The 23,169-nt window shown below is 40.1% G+C and overlaps 1 protein-coding gene across 1 annotated transcript; it reads right to left on the bottom strand.

Annotated features, from left to right (window-relative positions):
- Positions 1 to 16,011: 16,011 nt before the first annotated feature.
- LOC139735641 (uncharacterized protein F54H12.2-like) lies at positions 16,012 to 17,337 on the bottom strand. Its single transcript, XM_071646393.1, has one exon. It carries the CDS (start codon positions 17,335 to 17,337, stop codon positions 16,012 to 16,014), a length of 1,326 nt encoding a protein of 441 aa, XP_071502494.1.
- Positions 17,338 to 23,169: the final 5,832 nt, after the last annotated feature.

Below are 23,169 nucleotides of genomic sequence, written 5' to 3'. Positions count from 1 at the left end.
CTAGCTACGCGTGAGTACACTGAATCTCTACGATCTTTGGTGGTTGACGTTGACGTATTTGACTAACCCATGTAATATAACAGATGATGACTTTTGTTGTCGGGAACATGTACCAAACGTTCCACCCTCAGGGTTTGAAATGCTATTTCGGGAGGCTATAAGTCCCTCGACTTCGTCTCGGGACTTATAACCTCCCTCAATAGCATTTCAAACCCTTCGGGTGGAACATTCGGTATGTTCCCTCCCCCGCCAGTCATCATCTATATAATGTGCGACAAAATAATGCGCAATTAGCCAATAGTGTAGTTTTATCAATTTTCATCGAGGCAGAACGACGAGATGAAATTTGCACAAGGGCCAATGAATGCATTTTGTGTGGAGTGTATATTGGCTAGAATAGTGCATGAAAAAGCATCTACCATTTGTGAAATGAAGTGAAATGAAATGTAGTGTATTTATTACATTCATTTGTCTTGGTTAGAGGGATTCTTCGTCCAAGAATGAACAGGGTATAAAGGCCTATTGTTCATGACGTGTAATCAAATCAATGAATTTTACGTGTTACCAATTCGACAAATCACAAATTTTCATATAAAATTCACTATTTACTGTAAATGACAGAACTTCACAAAATATTCAAAAATCATGTAAATAATAGGCCTATTACATATGAAAACAATTGTTTCTCAGCTGACAAATTCGTTACAAAAAAAAATATGATGGAGGAAAACCTGAAAAATCATACCTTGTATTCATATATAGGTTATACCCTTAAGTGACGTTATGGCTAGAGGTATATGCACAATAAACATAATGATAATTACTGCAATATTCTAATACACTATCTACACACACACTGATTTTTTTTCTTGCACAAAACGTTCATAAAGACAGCTATCATAAAGATATTGAGTGCTATATGAATGAATGACAATTGGAAAAAAACTGACATGCAAAACAAGAATATATATTATATTATTACTATAGCTGAGACTATAAGAGACCCTAGCTGTATTTTCCTATCAAGGCTTTCAGTTTGCTTATAACTTACATGTTTGGAATTATTTTACATGAGAGGATGTGGAATTCCAAAATCAAAGGCCGTTGTAAACTAGTGTCCTTTGCGTTCTTAATAGAGGTAAATGATGAGGTTGATGATTGTCTCGTGGAGTAATGATGAAAATGTCTTAAACAAAATAAAAATGCTGCTGGAAGCTCTTGTTTGTGTTGTAGGTTTAAAAGTAATAACTCAGATGTGAACATGAAATAGATCACCACTGTTTGAGAATAAATATATTTGATCAGATCATAGAGATAATCTACTAATTATTGTAGCAACCATGAAGTATTCGGGTCAGAGTTCCTTACTTTCTGGCGAAACTTATTGCTTAACAAAGAAAAGAAAAATCAGAAGAAAACTAATGTAAGAGATGTATGATGCGCGTATAATACTATATGTATACTGTGTGGGGGGTATTTCCTTCTTAGAGCCAGTGTATTGGACATACGATCTTTCTGGCCTATAAGTAGTTTAATTCAAGTGTGGAACTATTTCCTTTGTAACGTTTACTTTACCTCCCGCGATGATAGTGTTATCTTCAGATCTTGGTATTTGCTTGAGAATAGCCGAGGGATGTTGGAATTTTGCTTTGAGTAAGGTGTGGGGAAAACAGTAAGTTATATAAAGATATGGGACTTGAGAATGCCATCGAGGTTACATCTGATATACGTCTGTTGAGAATGAGAAGGGCTTTAAGTCATCTCGAACACTATGGGTTTTGTGGTCACTTAACGCCCTTATCATTCTCAACCGACGTTAATTGACGTATATGCGAGGTTGACTTTAACATTATTGCATAAGTAATTAATGTTTGTTTGCAAGGAAGGAACGACAGATTCACGTACTTTGTCGAAGGATGTCATGTGTTAATGTTAACCACAGTGCAACATGATAACGACACTGATTTGCTTAATTACGTGTATGCTGTCTGCATCTCATTATTATGTAACCGTCTCATGAAAAGTATAGATTGGTGGCTTTTTTCTTTCAAAAGATTCCTGAAATGTAACAAATCTACATTTTCTTTACTGCTGAAGATTTGCATGCATTTATTGGAATAACGTCGCAACAAAAATAAAGACTAAAAGAAATGACTATTACGATTAATACTCAATGTCTCTAATTATTATGAATTGTATGTTATAACGGGAATCCTGTTCAGATAATTGGCGACTTCTAGCAACACTAATACTGTATATAAAATAGTTTGTCGGAGCCCTGTGTATATGGTGTATGCGGTTAAAACTTCAGATTCTTACGTTTGAAGTCCTGAATTCGAGTCCCACCTTGCGTCCTGCGTCTATCGGTAGTGTGAAAGGAGACCAATGAAGTTGACTATACGTAATTATTATATAATTGATTAAAAATCCATTAATGAAATCGCAGTGAACTGTTTGTGATGTTCTTTACGTGCAGGATATAATGGAATGCCCTTTTTCGTGAAAAGAATAAAATATAGGCAAAAAACCAACAAGGATTGAACAATGAATCTTGTCTAGTGTGAAGAAATATTGAAATTTAATGTCTCTCTTGATACACTGCACATTTCTTGTTGCATTTTACACCCTCCACCTACACACTGAAATGGTGTTTTCGGATACTTAGTATGCCTGTATCCCATAATGATGCCAGCATAATGATGAAAGCAGATGTTACATACAGTGTACATGTAGGCCTACTTGCAAAGCGTACATTTCTGTTTGGAAGACCCTCTTGGCATACACTAACGGAAACATACAAAATGAGACATGTCTTCTTCTTCTCGAGTCACTACGCTGAAAGCAATGTCAGATTCTTCCAATCTAGCTGTCAGAGATGTTGCATATAGTCTGCTCCTCTCCACACAGGCAGGTGATGTCATCATTCTCACTATACCCCTACTTTGCTAGGTTGGAGTTGCAGCGGCCAACAGCACTTCTAAGGCGATTGCAGTATAATGACTAGACAGACCATGCCTCACTGGTGCCAGATGGTGTAGTTTCCTTATAGGACTGATAGGAGACACTGGCATGAGTAGACCATGGACCTACTCAGATTTTGGGACAGCGAGATCAATATCGAAAAACTCAAAAAGGTGTCTACTGGACGGTAGTTTCTCTTATTTTGTGTTTTCGCTGATCCAGTAGACTACTATTCGCTAACTGGTTTACAGCAATTTGCGATGTTGATTGAGTGAATGCAGCACCATTAGAAGAACACATGGACAGTGACGTTTGCGGAAAATCAGATAAACCATTCAGAAGTTATGAATTTCTCAAGTTTCGGTGCTGCCATCGCTGGATGTCTTTCACACATGTCTTTATGATATTATGAAAGTGCCATATACCAAAGCATTTTTATCAGACACTTTCTGGGAATTTACGGCATCGCTCAAAAGGCTGACCCAGTGCATGTGCGGAGCAGTTTCATTTGCCTAGTCTTAGCGCAATACGCCAAGACAATATCACAATACATTTTGCATGGCAGTATCATAGCATTATACGATGAAAACAAAGTCTCCAGATGCAGAAATTATCTAATTTACAAATACTATATACCTGGAATAATCCCTGATCATGACCTTGGCCATATCAATCAATCAGCACATAGTAGCAACACCCGTATAGCGACGTCAACGCCCCTGCCCCTATAGATATCGATCTAATAGTCTTTAACTGACACAATGCATTTCATTGCCCACCCTCTCCCCCTCTGAAAAAAAGACCCAAACCCTAAAATCAAAGATAAACGCATTGTAAAAACAAACAAACAAACAAACAAACAAAAACAGAGACATAATATACACCACATACATAATATGTCATAGACGTAATTGGCGTCTGAGTCTGAAGTTCGAGGTGACGATGAATCTTGAAGAGTAAAGTAGGTTGTGTCCTGACTCCTGAATCAGTATAATGAACTACAGTGGAATTCAAGCAACTTTAGTCACATAAGTGAGACAGAACATGTCGGTTCAATTTGATTCCTTCCAAGGCTGATCTTCAAATCAAGCGGTATACTAGTATACGTAGGCCTACGATAGTAGTATAGGTGTACGTATAGCGTCATAAAAATATGATTCATATTTCTATTGTTCTAGAACAAAAGAAATATGAAAAGACAAAAGAATTATGAATTATGAAATATGGGTTATGATATGATTTATGATAAAAAGATGGATTATGATATGATTTATGATAAAAATATGGATTATGATATGATTTATGATAAAAAGATGGATTACGATATGAATTATGATAAATCGATGAATTATGATAATAGATATGAATTATGGATATTTGCATAACAATAGAAATAGGAAAGAACAAAAGAATGTATGAAATATGAAAAATGAAAGATGAATATTCATGAGATATGAATTATAGATATGAACGATGAATGATGATTATGAAATATGAATATTTATGGATCGATATGAAATATGAAGAATGAATTATGAAAAATATGCTATTGTTTTAAGAATCCGCGTCATTGTTTCATCATATTCTTTTGTTCTCACATCGAGAGATATTTTCGAAGGCAATGGTCGAAATGGTCATAATGACGATTGCAATCGTATTCATGACATTTGTTTGTTTGACAAGTTCGGACCTGTCCTCTGACCGACGCTCGCCCGATCGAAAACAAAAGAACTTTAAAAAACAAAGAAATACATAAAAATGGGGGCGTGTCCTCTGACCGACGCTTGCGCAATGCTTGCGCAATCGAAGACAAAAGTCAGGGCGTGTCCACTGACCAACGCTCGGGGACTTAAAGACAAAAGACTGGAAAAACAAAGAAATACATAAGACTGGACCTCAAGTTCACGATAAGTTCGGACTTGTCCTCAGACCGACGCTCGCACACTCAAAGACAAAAGACTAGAAAAACAAAGAAATACATAAGACTGGACCTCAAGTTCACGATAAGTTCGGACTTGTCCTTTGACCCACGCTTGTACGCGAGCGAAGACAAAAGAATTTTTAAATAAAGAAATACATAAACTGGACCTGGAGCCAAGGGCATTGTTAATGTGCTGTGGGGGAAATTTGCTGAGAGACCAAATCTGAAACAAACGCGCTTTGTCAAAACCAGCGCTGAGTTGTTAGATTTCTTAAAGGATCGCACTATCGAATTACAAGACATTCTCGTTCTAAACGACGACATGGTAGAAATTCATTTCAATCAAGCCGAAGGCTTCGTGGACCACAACGTCAACACAAATATCATAATAGCCAGTTTCACGACGGCATTGGCGCGACTGAAATTGTATTCTGTCTTGCAGAGGCTGAACGATAGGGTCTTGTATTACGACACTGATAGTGTAGTCTTTAGAACAGACCCAACAGTACAACATCACGACCCCAAAACCGGCGATTTCGTTGGTGACTTGACGGATGAACTTGGTGAAGGCGAGTTCATTCAAACCTGGCTTTGCGGTGGTCCTAAGAACTATAGTTATCGCACCAACAAAGGCAACACCGTGTGTAAGGTGCGTGGATTTACCTTGAACGAGGCAAACTCCCTCGTTATAAACCATGACTCTATGCGCGAATTGATACAAGGTGAACCGGGATGTCTGAAGACTATTGTGGAAAATAGAATTCTCAGAGACGTAAAAAGCAAGTCCGTGTACACTTCCGAGAGAAAAAAAGACTACAGAGTAGTCTTCACGAAACGAGTTAGATTACCAGGTGGCACGACACTGCCTTATGGACACGCGGACATTCCTCGCTTATAAAGACCTCAATGTGTCTAATTGCCAATCATTCGCTGTTTATACATTGTCGCAGAAGGTGGTACTTTCTCATCAGCTCTGTACCTACCGCTGGCATTGTCGTTGCTAGGAAATCATGGATAAGTCGCGCGCATCATATATGTCCACAGTGCTCAGAAATGTACTGAAAAGTACCAATGCTGGTACAAATGTATTTTGTTTGGCGCTTTTTGTATTTCTCTTCTTTCTATTGTTTTATCTCGAGTCTTTGCTCACTAGAGATGCCCATTTGTCAAATGGAACGGTTGGGTTTGATTTTTCCTTAAATAAAACTGACGTTATCCCCGATGTCAGTTCTTTCGCGGGCGCTTGATTGCAGCGCATTATACCGTTATGTTGCTCTTGAATATACCGCGTAGTTTTAACAGTTTGCTTCATATCGTCGTCTTATTCTTTTAAGAAACTTAACTGAACCCACATCTCACGTATGATAGAGTATTCCGTTCACTTACTTCGTTTGACATTTGCTCTAATTTCATTTACAGAACTTAATATCTTATTGTGTTATTCATATAGCTATATTTGTACTATTTGATGCCGTTAATTACAATGGATGCCCGACTCAAACATAGTTTTTCATGTATGGTGGTCGGACCGAGTTTTTCAGGGAAAACCGAATTCGTGAAAAGATTACTGAAAAATGCCTCGGAAATGATCGATCAACCTCCTCGCAAAATTATATGGTTTTACGGGGAGTATCAACCGTGTTACGCGGCAATGACACGATCCTTTCCGAATATTGAATTTCATGAAAATTTACCAGCAGATTTCAATGATTTGACCGACCCCTCCCGACCAGTGTTATTTGTCATCGATGATTTAATGGATGTGGCTGGTGATGACAAGAGAGTAGCCGCCTTGTTTACTAAAGGTTGTCATCATAGAAACGCGAGCGTTATTTATATCACTCAAAATCTCTTTCATCGTGGAAAGGAGTCTAGGACTATTTCATTAAACACGCAGTACTACGCTTTATTCAAAAATTGTAGAGACAAACAACAAATTGCTTGTTTAGCTAAACAGATGTATCCCTCGAAAACAAAGTTTTTTCAAGAGGCATTTATGGACGCCACAGCCGATAAATGGGGTTATTTATTCGTAGACCTTAAACCAGACACGCCGGAAGAATTTCGTCTCAGAACGAAAATATTTCCCGGTGAAGTTCAATATGTATATGTTCCTAAGATATAAATTGTCGCGTTCGTGTATTAAGTCATTTATTAGTTAAAAATGTCGCGCCGAGTGAAGACCCACGCAGTCCTGCTCAAGACCCTCGCACACTGCTCTCCTGATCAACGGAAACTTCTCATCAAGACAGCTAACAAGAACTTCATTGACGCCATCTGTGAATGTGTTTTGAACGTGATCTGCGGTAATGTCAAGCTGTCGCAATCCCACAAGAAAACTTTGACTAAGCACAAGCGAAAACTCCGTAAATTAGCGGATCGTCGTACATCTCTGGCAGAGAGAAAACGAATCTTAAACCAACGCGGAGGATTCATTGGTCTCATTGCCAGGTTGATCACGCCTGTACTCGGAACTCTCGCTTCTAACCTCTTTGCATCGCCAAAGTAGACACTGTATAGAGGTACCGCGTTGATAATGGAGAATGCGCGCAAGATGGTGCTTGTGCCACAAACTATGCTTCATTCTCTCAAAAGTCAATCTTCATCACCTACAGAGCAGCGAATCAACGAATTGGACGATCAGATTCGTTCGGTGTTGGACAGGCCCGATCTACCAGAGTATGACAAGGCGTTGTTGTATTCGCAATACTTACAGCGGTTTTTGAAAGCGACGGACAACGTTAAGAAGCCATTGTCTATTGAAGTCGTTAGCGACAGCTCAAGAGACAATGACAGCACGCATCTAGTAACTCATGGACAGAGGGTCGCGCCAAAATCTGAGGACGCAGTGGAGCGTGACATCTTGCAGCACGTGCCTAAGAATTTTGTGAAAAGAGCTTCGCAGTTGCTGGAAAAGATGAAAAGGTGCGACGATGTGGGATGGACGGACAAAGGGGAGCTGATTGTGAGCGGGGAAAGTGTGCCTGGCAGTAACATTTGCGACTTAATGTACGACATTTTCAGAGAGCGAAGTGGTTATATTCCTACTGGTAGTGAACATTTTATTCGTGCGCTGGCTCGTTTGAACATTCCAGAGACTGCGTTGACCAATCTCAGCCGACGTGACCAACTTCAACGTGTTAAGAGGGGGAAAGATTTGGAGACCCCGATTCATCGTCGTTTAGATTCTCCAGACCCCAAAATGTACACAACCCCTACTACAACTAAAAGTTATACACGTACAAGGCGTACAAGAGCTAGTGATGCTAATGGTTCTCAAACCCCAAAGTGGCAATCTTTTTAAAATACGGCTTAAACGGTATGACCACAATCCTCGTTAACCCGAGCTGTTCTCGTTAATTCGTGTAATGATTTTATTGTATGTTAATTTACTACTCTTCTATTTCAAACAGTTATGTACAATTTTAAATAGTAGCCCTTACCATTATGATCTGCGTGTTGATCTAGGTGGGTGTTGAAGTACGCCATCGATGTTGCGTATGGGGTGATATGAAAGTGTGTACACAAGCATTTACATACTTAATATGTATCATTATATTTTACGAACGATGATTTTTTGATTGTATTAACGTTAACATCGTTACATATCCCCAACCAATTATTTCATCAGGTGACCCGCAATGTGTATATAAGATTGTACGGTCTATGTTCAGATGTGAAGGAGTGTATACATACATAATATTCTGTTTGAATGTATTTGAAATTTTGATGCTAGCTGTTCTTTTGAATTTGTCCGCATGATATAGCGATTGACTATACTATCTTAACGTTTCTCCACTTCAACATTTCATCGTCTGAACATTTCGACTAGTTGCTATGTAAATATTGTAAATATAAGTTCGCGTGACGTTTGATTTTATCTGTGGTGTTTACCGAATGTGTCATACATTTTATCTCCTGGCGTAGTTGTACATAATATGTCTTACTTCATGAAACGATGTAAATAGTCAAATCCTGCCTGGTTTATGCATTAGTACATTCAGTGGTGAAAGTAGTTGTTTTTATTATTATTCGTAGTTAATTCCATAAAGACCGTCATATTGTACATATATCCACCACTTCGACGTTTCGTCGATTCGTCATTTTGTCATTTCGTCATTTCGTCATTTCGTCATTTCGTCATTTCGTCATTTCGTCATTTCGTCATTTCGTCATTTCGTCATTTCGTCATTTCGCTGTTTTAAATCTGTGCATGTAACGCATGCAAATTTCTTTTTTTTTTAATGTCTGTTTACCTAGAATTAATAACTTTGACGAAACGGAAATACACTGTAAAATGTCTCACGCAGATTCTGCAGATTGATGACTACATCACCTCAATGGTTTATAAGTTGTTAATTATTCTTTCATCACCATGTATGATAATGATAATGATAATGAATAACATTTATATAGCGCTTAATACTGATGTTTCTAAGCGCATCAAATCGGGGAAAAATAATATATATAACGTAAAAACAAAATACAGCATTATGTACATATTATGATAACGACAGCAACAACAACAACAGCAAAATTAAGGTTGTGTAAACAGATGAGTTTTCAACAATGACTTAAACCTATCAACATTTTCAGCGTTACGAATATAAAAAGGGAGTTCATTCCAAAGAAGTGGGGAAATAACTGAAAAGGCCCTATCACCATAACGTGTACAGGTGCGGGGACCACGTGATAATTGGAGAGCGGAGGAAGAACGAAGAGAACGGGTTGAAGTGGAGGAGCGGAAGGAAATTAAATCTTTAAGATAAGATGGGGCAAGATTATTACATATCTTGTAAACAATAAGGAGGATTTTAAAAGTGATACGTTGATGGATGGGGAGCCAGTGGAGGGATTGGAAAACTGGAGTAATGTGGTCAGATCTTTTTGTAAGGGTCACAAGCCTAGCAGCTGTATTTTGAATTCTTTGAAGAGGTGCAGTACTTGAAGCAGGGAGACCAACAAGAAGGGAATTGCAGTAGTCAAGATGAGAGGAAACAAATGCGTGAATGAGACGTTCCGTGGAAGACTGATCCAATAATTTACGTATTTTACCAATTTTACAAATACCCCAAGCAGCAGAACGACATGAATTCTTAATATGTTGTTGAAAGTTCAGATGCTTATCTACAATAACTCCGAGATCTCTGACGGACTGAGAGATGGGGATAGTACTATCTTCAAAGGAAAATTCTGTTAGAGAGCTACCCCGCCTGAACTGAGAATGAACATATAAAAATTCCGATTTAACACAATTCAATTTCAAATAATTATCGTGAGACCATTGCTTGATATCATCAACGCATCTACTAAGCTTGCAGAGTGCTTCGACTTGGGTATTTGGTTGTATGATTATGTAGATTTGAGTATCGTCGGCATACATAACATGTAAAATATCGTTATGAGAGTTGATTACTGAAGACAGAGGGGCTGTGTATAGAAGAAATAGTAAAGGACCAACCACAGACCCCTGGGGGACACCATGTCTAAGAGGGAACGACTGAGAAAATGCACCGTTCACAGTAACCATCTGGTGGCGGTCGTGTAAGTAAGATGCAATCCATCTCAAGACTGTTCCCGTTAGACCAAAATTAGTCTCCAATCTGTTAAGGAGAATTTCATGATTGATAGTATCAAACGCAGCAGAATAATCTAAAAGCAGAAGAGCAACTTCATGGCCTTTGTCTACTGCTAAGAGGAGGTCATTGAGTACCTTCAATAAGGCGGTTTCGGTGGAGTGGAAGTGCCTGTAGGCAGACTGATTACTAGGAAACAACTGGTGTTCATCAAGATGATCTCTGAGTTGGCGAGCAACCACTTTCTCAAGAACTTTACCAAGAAAAGACAGATTAGCAATGGGGCGAAAATTATTCAAATCATTACGGTCTAAGCTGGGTTTCTTTAGAAAGGGCGATATGAGCGACCTTTTGAAGTGCTTAGGAACTACGCCTGATGACAACGAGAGATTCAGAATGTGAGTTATTGCAGGAAGAAATTCATCCAGACACTCTTTTAGTAGCCATGTGGGGAGAGGATCAAGAGAACAAGACTTGGACGGGAGAGAATTGATGAGACGTTTCATTTGTGACTCAGTGATTAAACCAAACTCAGAAAATACACACTCAGTGTTTATATTTATGCGAGAGGAATTGGAGAGAGAGATTTCAGGAGACACCGGGAATGAAGATGCAATGGTACTAATCTTGTTGTCGAAAAACTCAGCAAACTGATTGGCAAGTGCAGGATTTGAAGTATGGTCAGGAAGAGAAGAATCTGGATGTGCAATTGTGAGTCTTTTGATGATGTTGAAAAGTTGTTTGGTGTCTGCAGCAGCAATCTCCTCTCTTAGGTGCCTTGACTTGGCGTCGGCAAGGTGGCTGTAGTAGGACTCACACTCTTGCCGATACAGCTCTCTGTCAATGCAAAGACCAGACTTGATCATGCGGCGCTCTGCACGGCGTCTACGCTTCTTAGCCTCCTTCACTTCTGTCGTGTACCAGGGATTATTTGGCCGCACTGTTACAGATCTAGTCTTGAGCGGAGCGTACTTATCAAGAAGTCTTGTTACATCAGAGTTGAGCAGCAGGACAGCCTCGGAGGGACACGCTGACTCTCTGATCTGGAAAAGTGATGCAGCAATGTCATTTTTAAAGGAGCAGAGGTCCATAGACCGTAGATTTCTGGAGGTAGTCTGCTTCTTGGGGTTCACTGGGCCTTTGAGGTTGAGAGTGGTGATGATGGCGGAGTGGTCAGAGGGCAGAAATGTGACAAGATTAACATTCGATACAATGTTGTCAACTTTTCTGCTTAGAACTAGGTCTAATGTGTGTCCAGCTTTATGAGTTGCCTCTTTAACATGCTGTTGAAATCCTAGAGAGTTAATGGTGCTTAGAAAAGATACAGCCAAATTATCCGAGCAATCGTCAACATGTATGTTGTAATCCCCAAGCAGAATGGAACGATAGTCATCGATTGCCACTGATTCCAGAAGTGTAGGGAATTCTGACAGAAATAAGTTATTGGTTAAATTGTTCTTAGCAGAAGGAGGTGGTCTGTAGATGCCATATACTCTCAGAGCAGATGAGTGAGAAAGGTTGATTGTGACATCAAGGAGTTCAAATGATGAGAACGTGAAAGTGTCATTTATGGAAATACGTGCAGATGAACGGACAAGCAAGCAGATGCCGCCACCTCTGGAATTCGTTCGAGGGCAGTGTACAAAATCAAAGTTTGGAAGAGAGACCTTCAGTCATGCTTGAACATCGAAACATAATTGAATAATGTATTGTATTTTTTATATGAGGAATAGTTCTTTACGTATCCAGTGGAAATGTATATAGTTTGTTCGTTGCACGGTGTAATGATTTTTTTCTCACAATCACAAAACGTAGAAGGAAGCAAAGAAAAACAAGTACAACAAGGAGTAATTTATTTACATATTCATAGTCTGTTGTTTTATTGGAGAAAATAAAACGGGTACCACGTACAATATTCTTACGATACAAAACGCACTCGTTACATCTTATTTTTGTTTTGTCCTGTGTGATATGTGTTATACAGCGTGACTGAGGAAAAGAGAAGCGAGAAAGAAAACGAAGAGTGAAAGAGAAAATGAGACATATACTCGTAACGAAAATAACAAAGTGTGTATTACTATGAAGAACGAAACCCAGCCCAAGTTTAATCTAATATATATATATATATATATATATATATATATATATATCGGAGTTGCGTATACCCCATCTCTACAGCTTTTTTCAGTTCCTCCGATACCCACACGCCTTCTAACTCACGCTCCCTATCTGCGTGCTTGCAGGGCCCCTGATTCAAGGTGTCTGCACAGGTCCTGCATAGAGGGAAAGTAAGTTTACCCCCTGAGCGATGGGGGAGCACTGGATGAAACAGACGTCTAGGAGGTAATATTTTACATTTGACGAGTCCAAAAATTCGAGACAGTGAAGGGAAGTTAGAATAGATAATTCTGGGATGGCCGACAGGATATTTGCCGAACTTATTGATAAAGGGATAAAGACTGGTGAAATCATAGTAAAGGATTTTTTCTTCGGGCTTCGCCTCGTAGAAGAGCGAACACCCTCCAGTTCTCCCGCCATAGAACGAGTCACGTGGATTTAATTGTTGATTAAAAGCCATTTGAAGGTGTGCAATGTGTGGATGTACATCAGCCATTTGGCGCAATTGTTTCCATTCGCATTCCCAAATATAGTGTACAATATATCCATTCTCTTTGAGCGCATCAAGACGTTTCATGGATTCATTAAACAGTACACCCATTGCTTTGCCTAGCTTTGGGTTTTCGACACTGGGACCGTAACATTCGCGACACCCGTGATAAAAGCACCCGAGAAACTCCCAAACATGTTTTTCATCATCTTTTTCGGCATAGCCATCTACGAAACGTCCGTGTGCTTTTCTTTCCCCACCATTGAAACTATGTCGGATGTGAAATCCTGAAAGCTGTGCCTCAAAATGAAGCCACTCTCCGGCTAAGGAGGACTGTCTTTTCCCCTTTCCATACCCTTCCTGGGGAATGAGCGCGATTGTCTTGGGCTTAAGGTAGTTCGTTCGAAACAAAAGGGCAATCTTTTTAAAATACGGCTTAAACGGTATGACCACAATCCTCGTTAACCCGAGCTGTTCTCGTTAATTCGTGTAATGATTTTATTGTATGTTAATTTACTACTCTTCTATTTCAAACAGTTATGTACAATTTTAAATAGTAGCCCTTACCATTATGATCTGCGTGTTGATCTAGGTGGGTGTTGAAGTACGCCATCGATGTTGCGTATGGGGTGATATGAAAGTGTGTACACAAGCATTTACATACTTAATATGTATCATTATATTTTACGAATGATGATTTTTTGATTGTATTAACGTTAACATCGTTACATATCCCCAACCAATTATTTCATCAGGTGACCCGCAATGTGTATATAAGATTGTACGGTCTATGTTCAGATGTGAAGGAGTGTATACATACATAATATTCTGTTTGAATGTATTTGAAATTTTGATGCTAGCTGTTCTTTTGAATTTGTCCGCATGATATAGCGATTGACTATACTATCTTAACGTTTCTCCACTTCAACATTTCATCGTCTGAACATTTCGACTAGTTGCTATGTAAATATTGTAAATATAAGTTCGCGTGACGTTTGATTTTATCTGTGGTGTTTACCGAATGTGTCATACATTTTATCTCCTGGCGTAGTTGTACATAATATGTCTTACTTCATGAAACGATGTAAATAGTCAAATCCTGCCTGGTTTATGCATTATTACATTCAGTGGTGAAAGTAGTTGTTTTTATTATTATTCGTAGTTAATTCCATAAAGACCGTCATATTGTACATATATCCACCACTTCGACGTTTCGTCGATTCGTCATTTTGTCATTTCGTCATTTCGTCATTTCGTCATTTCGTCATTTCGTCATTTCGCTGTTTTAAATCTGTGCATGTAACGCATGCAAATTTCTTTTTTTTAATGTCTGTTTACCTAGAATTAATAACTTTGACGAAACGGAAATACACTGTAAAATGTCTCACGCAGATTCTGCAGATTGATGACTACATCACCTCAATGGTTTATAAGTTGTTAATTATTCTTTCATCACCATGTATGATTTAAGCCATGCTTGAACATCGAAACATAATTGAATAATGTAATCGTATTTTTTATATGAGGAATAGTTCTTTACGTATCCAGTGGAAATGTATATAGTTTGTTCGTTGCACGGTGTAATGATTTTTTTTTCTCACAATCACAAAACGTAGAAGGAAGCAAAGAAAAACAAGTACAACAAGGAGAAATTTATTTACATATTTATAGTCTGTTGTTTTATTGGAGAAAATAAAACGGGTACCACGTACAATATTCTTACGATACAAAACGCACTCGTTACATCTTATTTTTGTTTTGTCCTGTGTGATATGTGTTATACAGCGTGACTGAGGAAAAGAGAAGCGAGAAAGAAAACGAAGAGCGAAAGAGAAAATGAGACATATACTCGTAACGAAAATAACAAAGTGTGTATTACTATGAAGAACGAAACCCAGCCCAAGTTTAATCTAATATATATATATATATATATATATATATAGGTTACCTAATTTTACAAAGTATTCAAGCGGTTGTTACGCTAGGTACGCTAACCTAAGTAATTATGGTCTATGAATTGTAAATGATAATATATTCCATTGGTAACAAACTGTCACAATCACTCAACGTTTCAACATAAAGGTACAAACTTAATTCTCTTATTTTCAAACTAGCTTTCCCAGACATGAAAGAACATATATTCATGATTTGGAGTTATATGATATATATATATATATATATATATATATATAATAAAAGAGAGAGAGAGAGTGAGGGAGTGAGAGAGAGAGAGAGAGTGAGTGAGAGAAAAAAGGTAATAGTACAGGCTTGCACATACGATATATACAAATTACTACTAAGTTAAATACTGTTAGATATCTAGCAATCCACATCAAGAGAGAAGTTTACACTACGTTATACACGCTATTACAATATCTTCTTACAAACTATCGAAGCTACGTGCGATTTGTAATAGAGTAAAAGATGTATCATGAACACGATGGGAAACATCAGAACGTCGATTAAACCAATCATTCACTCTCTTATCATTTCTCGTATAATCCTTGCCAAACACATTTAATACACTTCGAGTTGTTTGACCCCCTACTCGTTTCGTCACGTAATAGATACAATATTGTCCGCAAACTGTGGATACAGTTCCTTGTAGCCGTTTGGAATTAGAGGACCATGCCGAGGCATTATTGTCCAAAAACTTTACAAAGTCAAGACTGTAAGTTAAGGGTTCATATCCGTAAGAGTCAAAGAATTCGCCTTTTCCGTTGCAAAAGTAGAAAGCCACCCAGTGTGTTCCTGGTTTATCGCTAGGATCGGTATTCGCGATGAAGCACTGCTTCGCCCCACTAATTGATCGCGGTAGACAATTTGACGCATATACTCCTTTGAAATAGGGCTTGACAATAGGATCGTTCTCTAAGAAACGTTGAATCTGCGATGTATCCATAGTCGATTAGAATATTTCGGCAGTCGGTTGTCCGGAAGAGGTTTTATTGGTAATCGTAGATGATGTTTCTGCTTTTATCAATCTGAACCAGTCCCTGTCCTTCCGAGTAGACGATACAGTTGACGGTGTTTGGAATGGCCACGTCGAATTGTAGCTCTAAGCGCAGATTTCCTTGCTTGATGAGATTCAAGTGACATCCGTCAGATAGGTCGGGCGTAAGGTCGAATGCAAAAAGGGTATAACCTTCGCAGTATTCTTCTCGATTGATGTTAATTCCCTTGTCTACAAACAGTCGGTTGGTTCCCATGAATAGTGAATTGTAAGCGTGAATGTAACTTTGTCCAGCTCCCGCTGCAAAGCTAGGACGTAATGGTCTCATCGGCACCGTTTCTCCGTCAATAGTGAGGGAGATGAAGTTGAGGCGTAAATGTTTAAAGTTGAAGGGGTTCTTGCCAAAAGTACCGTTAAAGGCGTCTGTGTCAACGAATCCTACGACCACCCGATTTGGTAACTGTCCGTGAAATAGATTGTCTTTATTAATCGACATGCTTCCTGCAGGAATGGAAAAGGACTTCACGTCTACTTTGTTGACGGGGTATTTCGCGGTTGTCTTCTCCAAGGCCTTGGCGTGGTTTAACATGATGGTAGGACTGGTCTTTACTCTGCGAACGTAGAGGGCAGCAGATTCTATTTTAATTTTATATCGGGCATTCTCCGTCGAAGACAGAAGACAAAATGCGTCGCGATTTAACTTGATTTTCAAATCAACCCCCGGGAGTAACAGTCTTTCTTGAAAAAAAATGTCGGCGTAAATCGGACCAAGTAGAGAAAGTAATTTACTCTCGACGATGAATCCATGTCTTTTCGCCAGACCGGGATTAGCTTCTGCAGAGCTTGCCAGCGGGTTAACGACATCCATTTTCCCCGCTTTGTCCTTGTAATATAGCTGTTGAGTGAGTTGAGACTCTTTGGTCTCTCCTCCATAGTGCAGCAGAGATTCGATGTACGCTCTGTAAGGGTATGTATTCGACGGCTGAGACACTAGTTTTTCATTGAGCATGATATCAACTTGTGCAAAGAGAGATGGGAGAAACAGGTTTACGGGACCAACTGGGGCATCAGCTGGTAAAGCCGTGTTATCATTGTTCGTAACTTTGACTGTCACTTGAAGCATGGTCTGAGAGAGGTCCAAGTATTCTTCCGACGTGCCGGACACGTTGAATTCAATGGGCCCTTCATCGGTGATGCTGCTAACGGGGTGATATTCTACCCATGGTCCTTTGACGATGCTCATTTGAGTGTGTGGTACCGTGAACAAATCCAATTCGGACTTGCAGCAGACATCGCTCTTGTCGTGTAGAAGCGCCATGTTCAGCAAAGACAGCAAGGAGTGTATGAGACTGGTAAACGAATAGTCCGAATTAATCGAAGATGTCGCGCAAGCGAGCTCTTTTCGCTGGAGAATTTCGAGACCGAATGATACGCTTCCTTCCTCGCCTCCTTCTTTTAACTCTTCCTACAACTACTAATCGCGCTCCTCCAGTCTGATTCCCAATTTTTTTCTTTACTGCTCGAACAGTCTTTGAGGCCAGGTGTTTTCCCGCCCGAGCCACATTTTTTCTAGTTGCGCTTTTAAAAGATTGTCCGTTGATGGTGTCCTGAACAATGTTCATGCCTGTATGCATAGCTTCTTTTCCCAAAGCAACAGCCCCTCTTTTTAAGAGAGGAGTTGCGACTTTGAAGAGCCCCTTCACCAGACTACCCAGCCCGTGTCCTCTCTGCATGGATGCCCCGCGGAAGACGGGTAATCCCGAGCCATATTGGTCGTGAAAAATCCTTGCCGGTGCGCGAAATACCACCATAGTTGGACGTATCGCTGTGTAAATTTAGCGTCCAGCTAGTTCGTAGAGCGCTCTCTAAAGTGTAACTTCACGATCACTTTCCCGCGTTCAAATGGTACCACTTCACCCGATTCGGTTGTTAATATAATCTCTATCGTTTCAAAATTGTAAAGCTTAAGAGGGACGTAATGCGGAGTGATATAGGTATTGACGATATTATCGCGATCCTTGTCCGGAATGACTGCTATCGTCCTCAGTAAAGGTACAGCAGCGTCACCTACGTGTTGAAACTGAACGATATCAGAATAGACATAAAATGTATGAAATTTCATGTGTACATCCATTGGCATGGGACTCAGTGTTGATTCCGTGAGATGGCATTCCCCTTCAAACCCGAGCATCATAGCCAAACCACAGGGAATGAGGAGCGCCGTATTTCCTTCTAATCGGATGAAACATTTTCGTTGGGTCCTCTTGTAATAAAATGTGATGCTTTTACGTCATTTTCTCCGGAACTGTTCGTTGATCGAGTCAATGAGTTCCTCTCCAGAATTATAATATCCCGCAGGAATCTCAATTTTTTTCATCAATGGAACAGCGTCGTCCTCTACTTCATTATCGTAAATAGTGAGGGTGTTGTTATCATGTCGTACATTATACCACGTGCACTGAAATTGAACTTCTGCCAACCCCACCTCGTAATCTTCGTTGAGTGAGAGAGGTGCGTGAAGCCGCGTCGTAAACTGACACGTTTTGTTATTTGGATAGTACGACATGGAACTATTACTGGGCAGCGTCACGTAAAATTGAGAAGCCATGTTCGATCAGCCTCTTCTCCTTTGTTCAAAGCGAAGAATGATAACGAGAGTAACGTGAATCGTGTTTTTAACGCGGAGTTAAGTGTCGAACCCAACTATCAAATTCTTTGCCATACCCTGACCAACGAACTAGGTATTCTTTCTGCCCATTGCGCATGCGCGTGCGTAAAACCTTGTCCACGTTGTAAGTAGTCTCCTTGTCTTTCGAAACTCTTATCAATTCCCTTTCATAGAACGTACCCTTCACTCGTTCCCCGTTGTAATCCTTTATTCTGTAGACAGGTACCCTCCTATTGACGCGGGAGCTGATTGTAAACACCTCCCTCGAAAAATTTGCTTCGTAACCCTTTTCGAACTTTAGTTTGCTTTTACTAATACGAACTTGATCTCCGATTTCATACTTGAATCGTGGAGCTTTACGCTTCTTCCCTCGCATTGCCCTACCGTAGAGACTTTTTATGGCACGCTTTTGATTCTCAATATTCACGTCTTTTGGTTTCATGCCGATACTAGAATGAATGGTGTTGTTATAGCCTTTGACAAAATCTTTTATTACACCGAGATACCTGTAACAGGGGCGTCACCAGCTTTTTTTCAAGGAGGGTGCGTTTTGACCCTAATGTAACGAGATTTTTTTTTTGACAGACATTTGGAATATAGGGGGGGGGAGGGGGGGGAGGGGGGGGGAGAGTGTGGAAGTGCCTGTTGTCCCCCCCCCCCCCTCCCACGGTGAGAACTTTTTGCATTTTGATGTTGTAAATGGTGCAATTTGATGCAGGCTTTTTGCGTGTTTTTATCGACTTCAAACAGTCCCACTTGTTTAAGGTAGCAGTACATTTTGATGAAATTGTTGTTGAACAATGTGCCTATAAACTATATCATTTCAATAAACTTCTTGTATTGATTCTTACACTGATGTCATGAACGCGACCGAGCCCGAGCAAGCGGAGAGAGCAAGGGGGATTTGATGCATGTTTTGCTTGTTTTATCGACTTGAAACAGTCCCACTTGTTTAAAGTAAAGCAGTATATTTTGATGTAGATTAATATCGAACAATTTGCCTATAAAATAGTATAATCCAAATAAACGTCCTGTTTTAATATTTACACTGAATATCATGAACGCGGCCAAGCAAGAGCGAGAGGAGTGAGTGAGGGGGAGGATGTGGGAGGGAGTGTCCCCCTCCCACGGTGAGCACTTTTTCATTTTGATGTTGTAAATGGTGCAATTTGATGCAGGTATTTTGCGTGTTTTATCGACTTGAAACAGTCCCACTTGTTTAAGGTATCAGTACATTTTGAAGTAAATTGTTATTGAACAATTTGCCTATAAATGGTATAATTCAAATGAACTTCTAGTAATAATTCTTACACTGATGTCATGAACGCGACCGAGCCCGAACAAGCGGAACGATTAAGGGGGGAGGTTGTGGGAGGGGGTTGTCCCCCTATAAATGGATTATGGAATGACGGTGTGAAACGACAAATTACTGGCAGCAATATCGGGAGAATGGCTTAACGATTACATGCGAGCGAGCGGAGCGAGCGAGCTTTAAAATTTTGACATTTTACAGTCCCAAAACTGCCGTTTCTAGCCATATTATTTTTTTTGCTTTGGAAATTAAGGGGGGGGGGCGCACCGGGCGCAACTGCTGGCAATTACTGGCAGCAACATCAGGTGAATGGCATAACGATTAAATGCGAGTAAGCTAGGAGAGCGAGCTTGAAAATTTTGACATTTTACAGTAAAAAAATTATCATTTGGAGCTATATTTTTTCGCTCTGGAAATAAAGGGGGGCGCACCGGGCGCAACTGCCAGCAATTACTGGCAGCAAAATCAGGAGAAAGGCATAACAATTAAATGCGAGCGAGCGGAGCGAGCGACCTTGAATATTTTGACATTTTACAGTAAAAAAAAAAAAAAAAAAAAAAAAAAACCCTGCCGTTTGTTGCTATATATTTTCGCTTTAGAATTTAAGGGGGGGGCGCATCGGGCGCAACTCCTAGTAATTACTGGCGGCAATATCAGGAGAGCATAACGATTACATGCGATCGAGCTTGAAAATTTTACATGTTACAGTCCAAAAGCTGCCGTTCTTAGCCGTATTTTTTGGCTTTGGAAATCAAGGGAGGGGGGCGCACCGGGCGGAACTGCTGGCAATTACTGGCAGCAACATCAGGTGAATTGCATAACGATTAAATGCGAGCGAGCGAAGAGAGCGAGCTTGAAAATTTTACATCTTACAGTCCAAAAACTGCCGTTCTTAGTCATATTTTTTTCGCTTTGGAAATTAAGGGAGGGGGGCGCACCGGGCGGAACTGCTGGCAATTACTGGCAGCAACATCAGGTGAATTGCATAACGATTAATGCGAGCGAGCTTGAAAATTTTGCATTTTACAGTCCAAAAACTGCCGTTCTTAGCCATATTTTTTTCGCTTTGGAAATTAAGGGGGGGTGGAGCGCATGCCACCGGGCGCAACTGCTGGCAATTACTGGCAGCAATATCAGGAGAATTTAAATGCGAGCGAGCGGAGCGAGCGAGCTTGAAAATTGTGACATTTTACAGTCCAAAAACTGCCGTTTGTAGCTTTATATATATATATATATATATATATATATATATATGGTTTTTTTTCAGTAAGGGGGGGGGGGGGCGCACCGGTTGGAGCTGCCGGCAATTACTGGCAGCAACTTCAGGAGAATGGCATTACGACTAAATGCCAGCGAGCGGAGCGAGCGAGCTTGAAATTTTGACATTTTACAGTCCAAAAACTGCCGTTTGAAGCTATACTTTTTCGCTTTGGAAATTAAGAGGGGGCGGGGGGGGGGGGACGCCCGGTGAGCCCCTCCCCCTGGATCCGCCACTGGTAGTCAAGGGTGTCGGTTTATGTTCATGACTGCGGGAGGTATGACCAGCGAGGTGGCGTCGAAATGACCAAGCATGGGAAGGATGTCCAAAATCTATCTAAATAGTAAACACTGTATAGAATACACTTGTATACTAGTAGATATGTATAAAATCAGTGCTGCCAGAACCAGGGGTGCGAATTGTTTTTGCTCACGATTTTTTTTTTTGTTTTTTTTGTTTTTTTTTGTTCCCGATGCAAAATTTCAAAAAAAGAATTAAATAGATAAAAAATAATTATCATTTAGGGTCCGGCGTTGAGGTCGCTTGCAGACTGATTTTTTTTTTTTTTTTTTTTTTTATTTAAGAGGGTCTGAAGGGGGGTGCGTTCGCACCCAACGCACCCCCCCTGGTGACGCCCATGTGTAAGTGTTTTTGAATGTGAAGAAGCGCCACATTTTTGTTCGCAGCGTTCTATTGAATCGTTCAGCAACGCTGGCTTTGGTTTCATTTTCTGTTGTGTAGAAGTGAATGCCTTCTTTCTCGAGATATTTCTGAAAATGTCTGTTTGTGAATTCCGAACCTTTGTCTGTATGTAGCATTACAGGCACTCGGCCCTCTTTCAAGATGCTTTCGAATGCCCCGACAATGTCTTTTGATTTTTTGTTTTTTAAAGGAACCACCCAAGCATATTTCGACAGTACATCTATACACGTCAGTAAGTAGCGATAACCATTATTAAACCTTTTCAAATTTTGAACATCTACAAGATCAGCCTCCCAGATTTCGTCGATTCCTCTCACTTTCACAACATTTCTCTTAAATGTCTTTCTCGCCGGTGCGTGCATTGTATACGCATCTTGTTTCGTTAACCAGTCTCTGACACCCTGCAAGCTCGCTTTTTCAGTTTCCACCTCTCTCACCGCATTCCACAACTTACTGACACCGCCGAAACTAGCTGGATGTTGAGGATCGTAATAGATTTCCTCTAACGCTCTCTCAAATGAATTAGACATTATTCGTCTCAGCAACCACACACTGCAGAAGCAAACATCAGAAATGGCATTCCTTTCACGTTGCAATGACATAAAAGGCATCAATGATAGACAAGGTAACGAGTAAAAAAATCATTTGAAAATGAAACGCATCATTTATTGTACACGCATACACACAGTGCAGCGAATTTCGTTGCTTGAATCAATTCACATTCTATTAACATCTACATTCCATACATTATACAACATATACAGACAAAAATGTAAAACGTATCGCGACATTAGTCCAACAGTCATTTTCGGAGCGTGTTCCGACCAGCGCACTTTGTAGCGTTTGAGTCCTTCCACGAATTGCGCGCGAAATTCCTCTTTCCGCTCGTCCGGTATGCAGGCATGTTGGTAGACGTTGACAAAATAGCATAGAGCCATCAGCGAACGTTTGTACTTGTTGGGATGATTGGGGTTCTCTATACAATTTTTGAGCAGGGCCTCTATACAATCGTCGAACCTCTCATTGCCTCGAAGCTTGATTCGTCGCACACGGGAAAATTGTTCCTCGCTTGCAATTGTCCGACATGCGCGTAAGATTGTCTCGGTGTCTACGGCGTGAAAGTCGGAAGGAAATGTGTCCTTTATCACCGTTAATAGCAGTCGTTCGTCTAAAGCACGTTCCACTGAGGGTCCGTCAAGACGATGTCGGG

Source organism: Diadema antillarum, unplaced genomic scaffold (genome assembly GCF_040938485.1).
Source record: "Diadema antillarum isolate AM-2024a unplaced genomic scaffold, OU_Dant_1.0 scf00000028, whole genome shotgun sequence".
NCBI classification, from domain to species: domain Eukaryota; kingdom Metazoa; phylum Echinodermata; class Echinoidea; order Diadematoida; family Diadematidae; genus Diadema; species Diadema antillarum.
The sequence above is the reverse complement of the archived record's forward strand: the minus strand, read 5'-3'. Positions and strand labels throughout refer to the sequence as shown.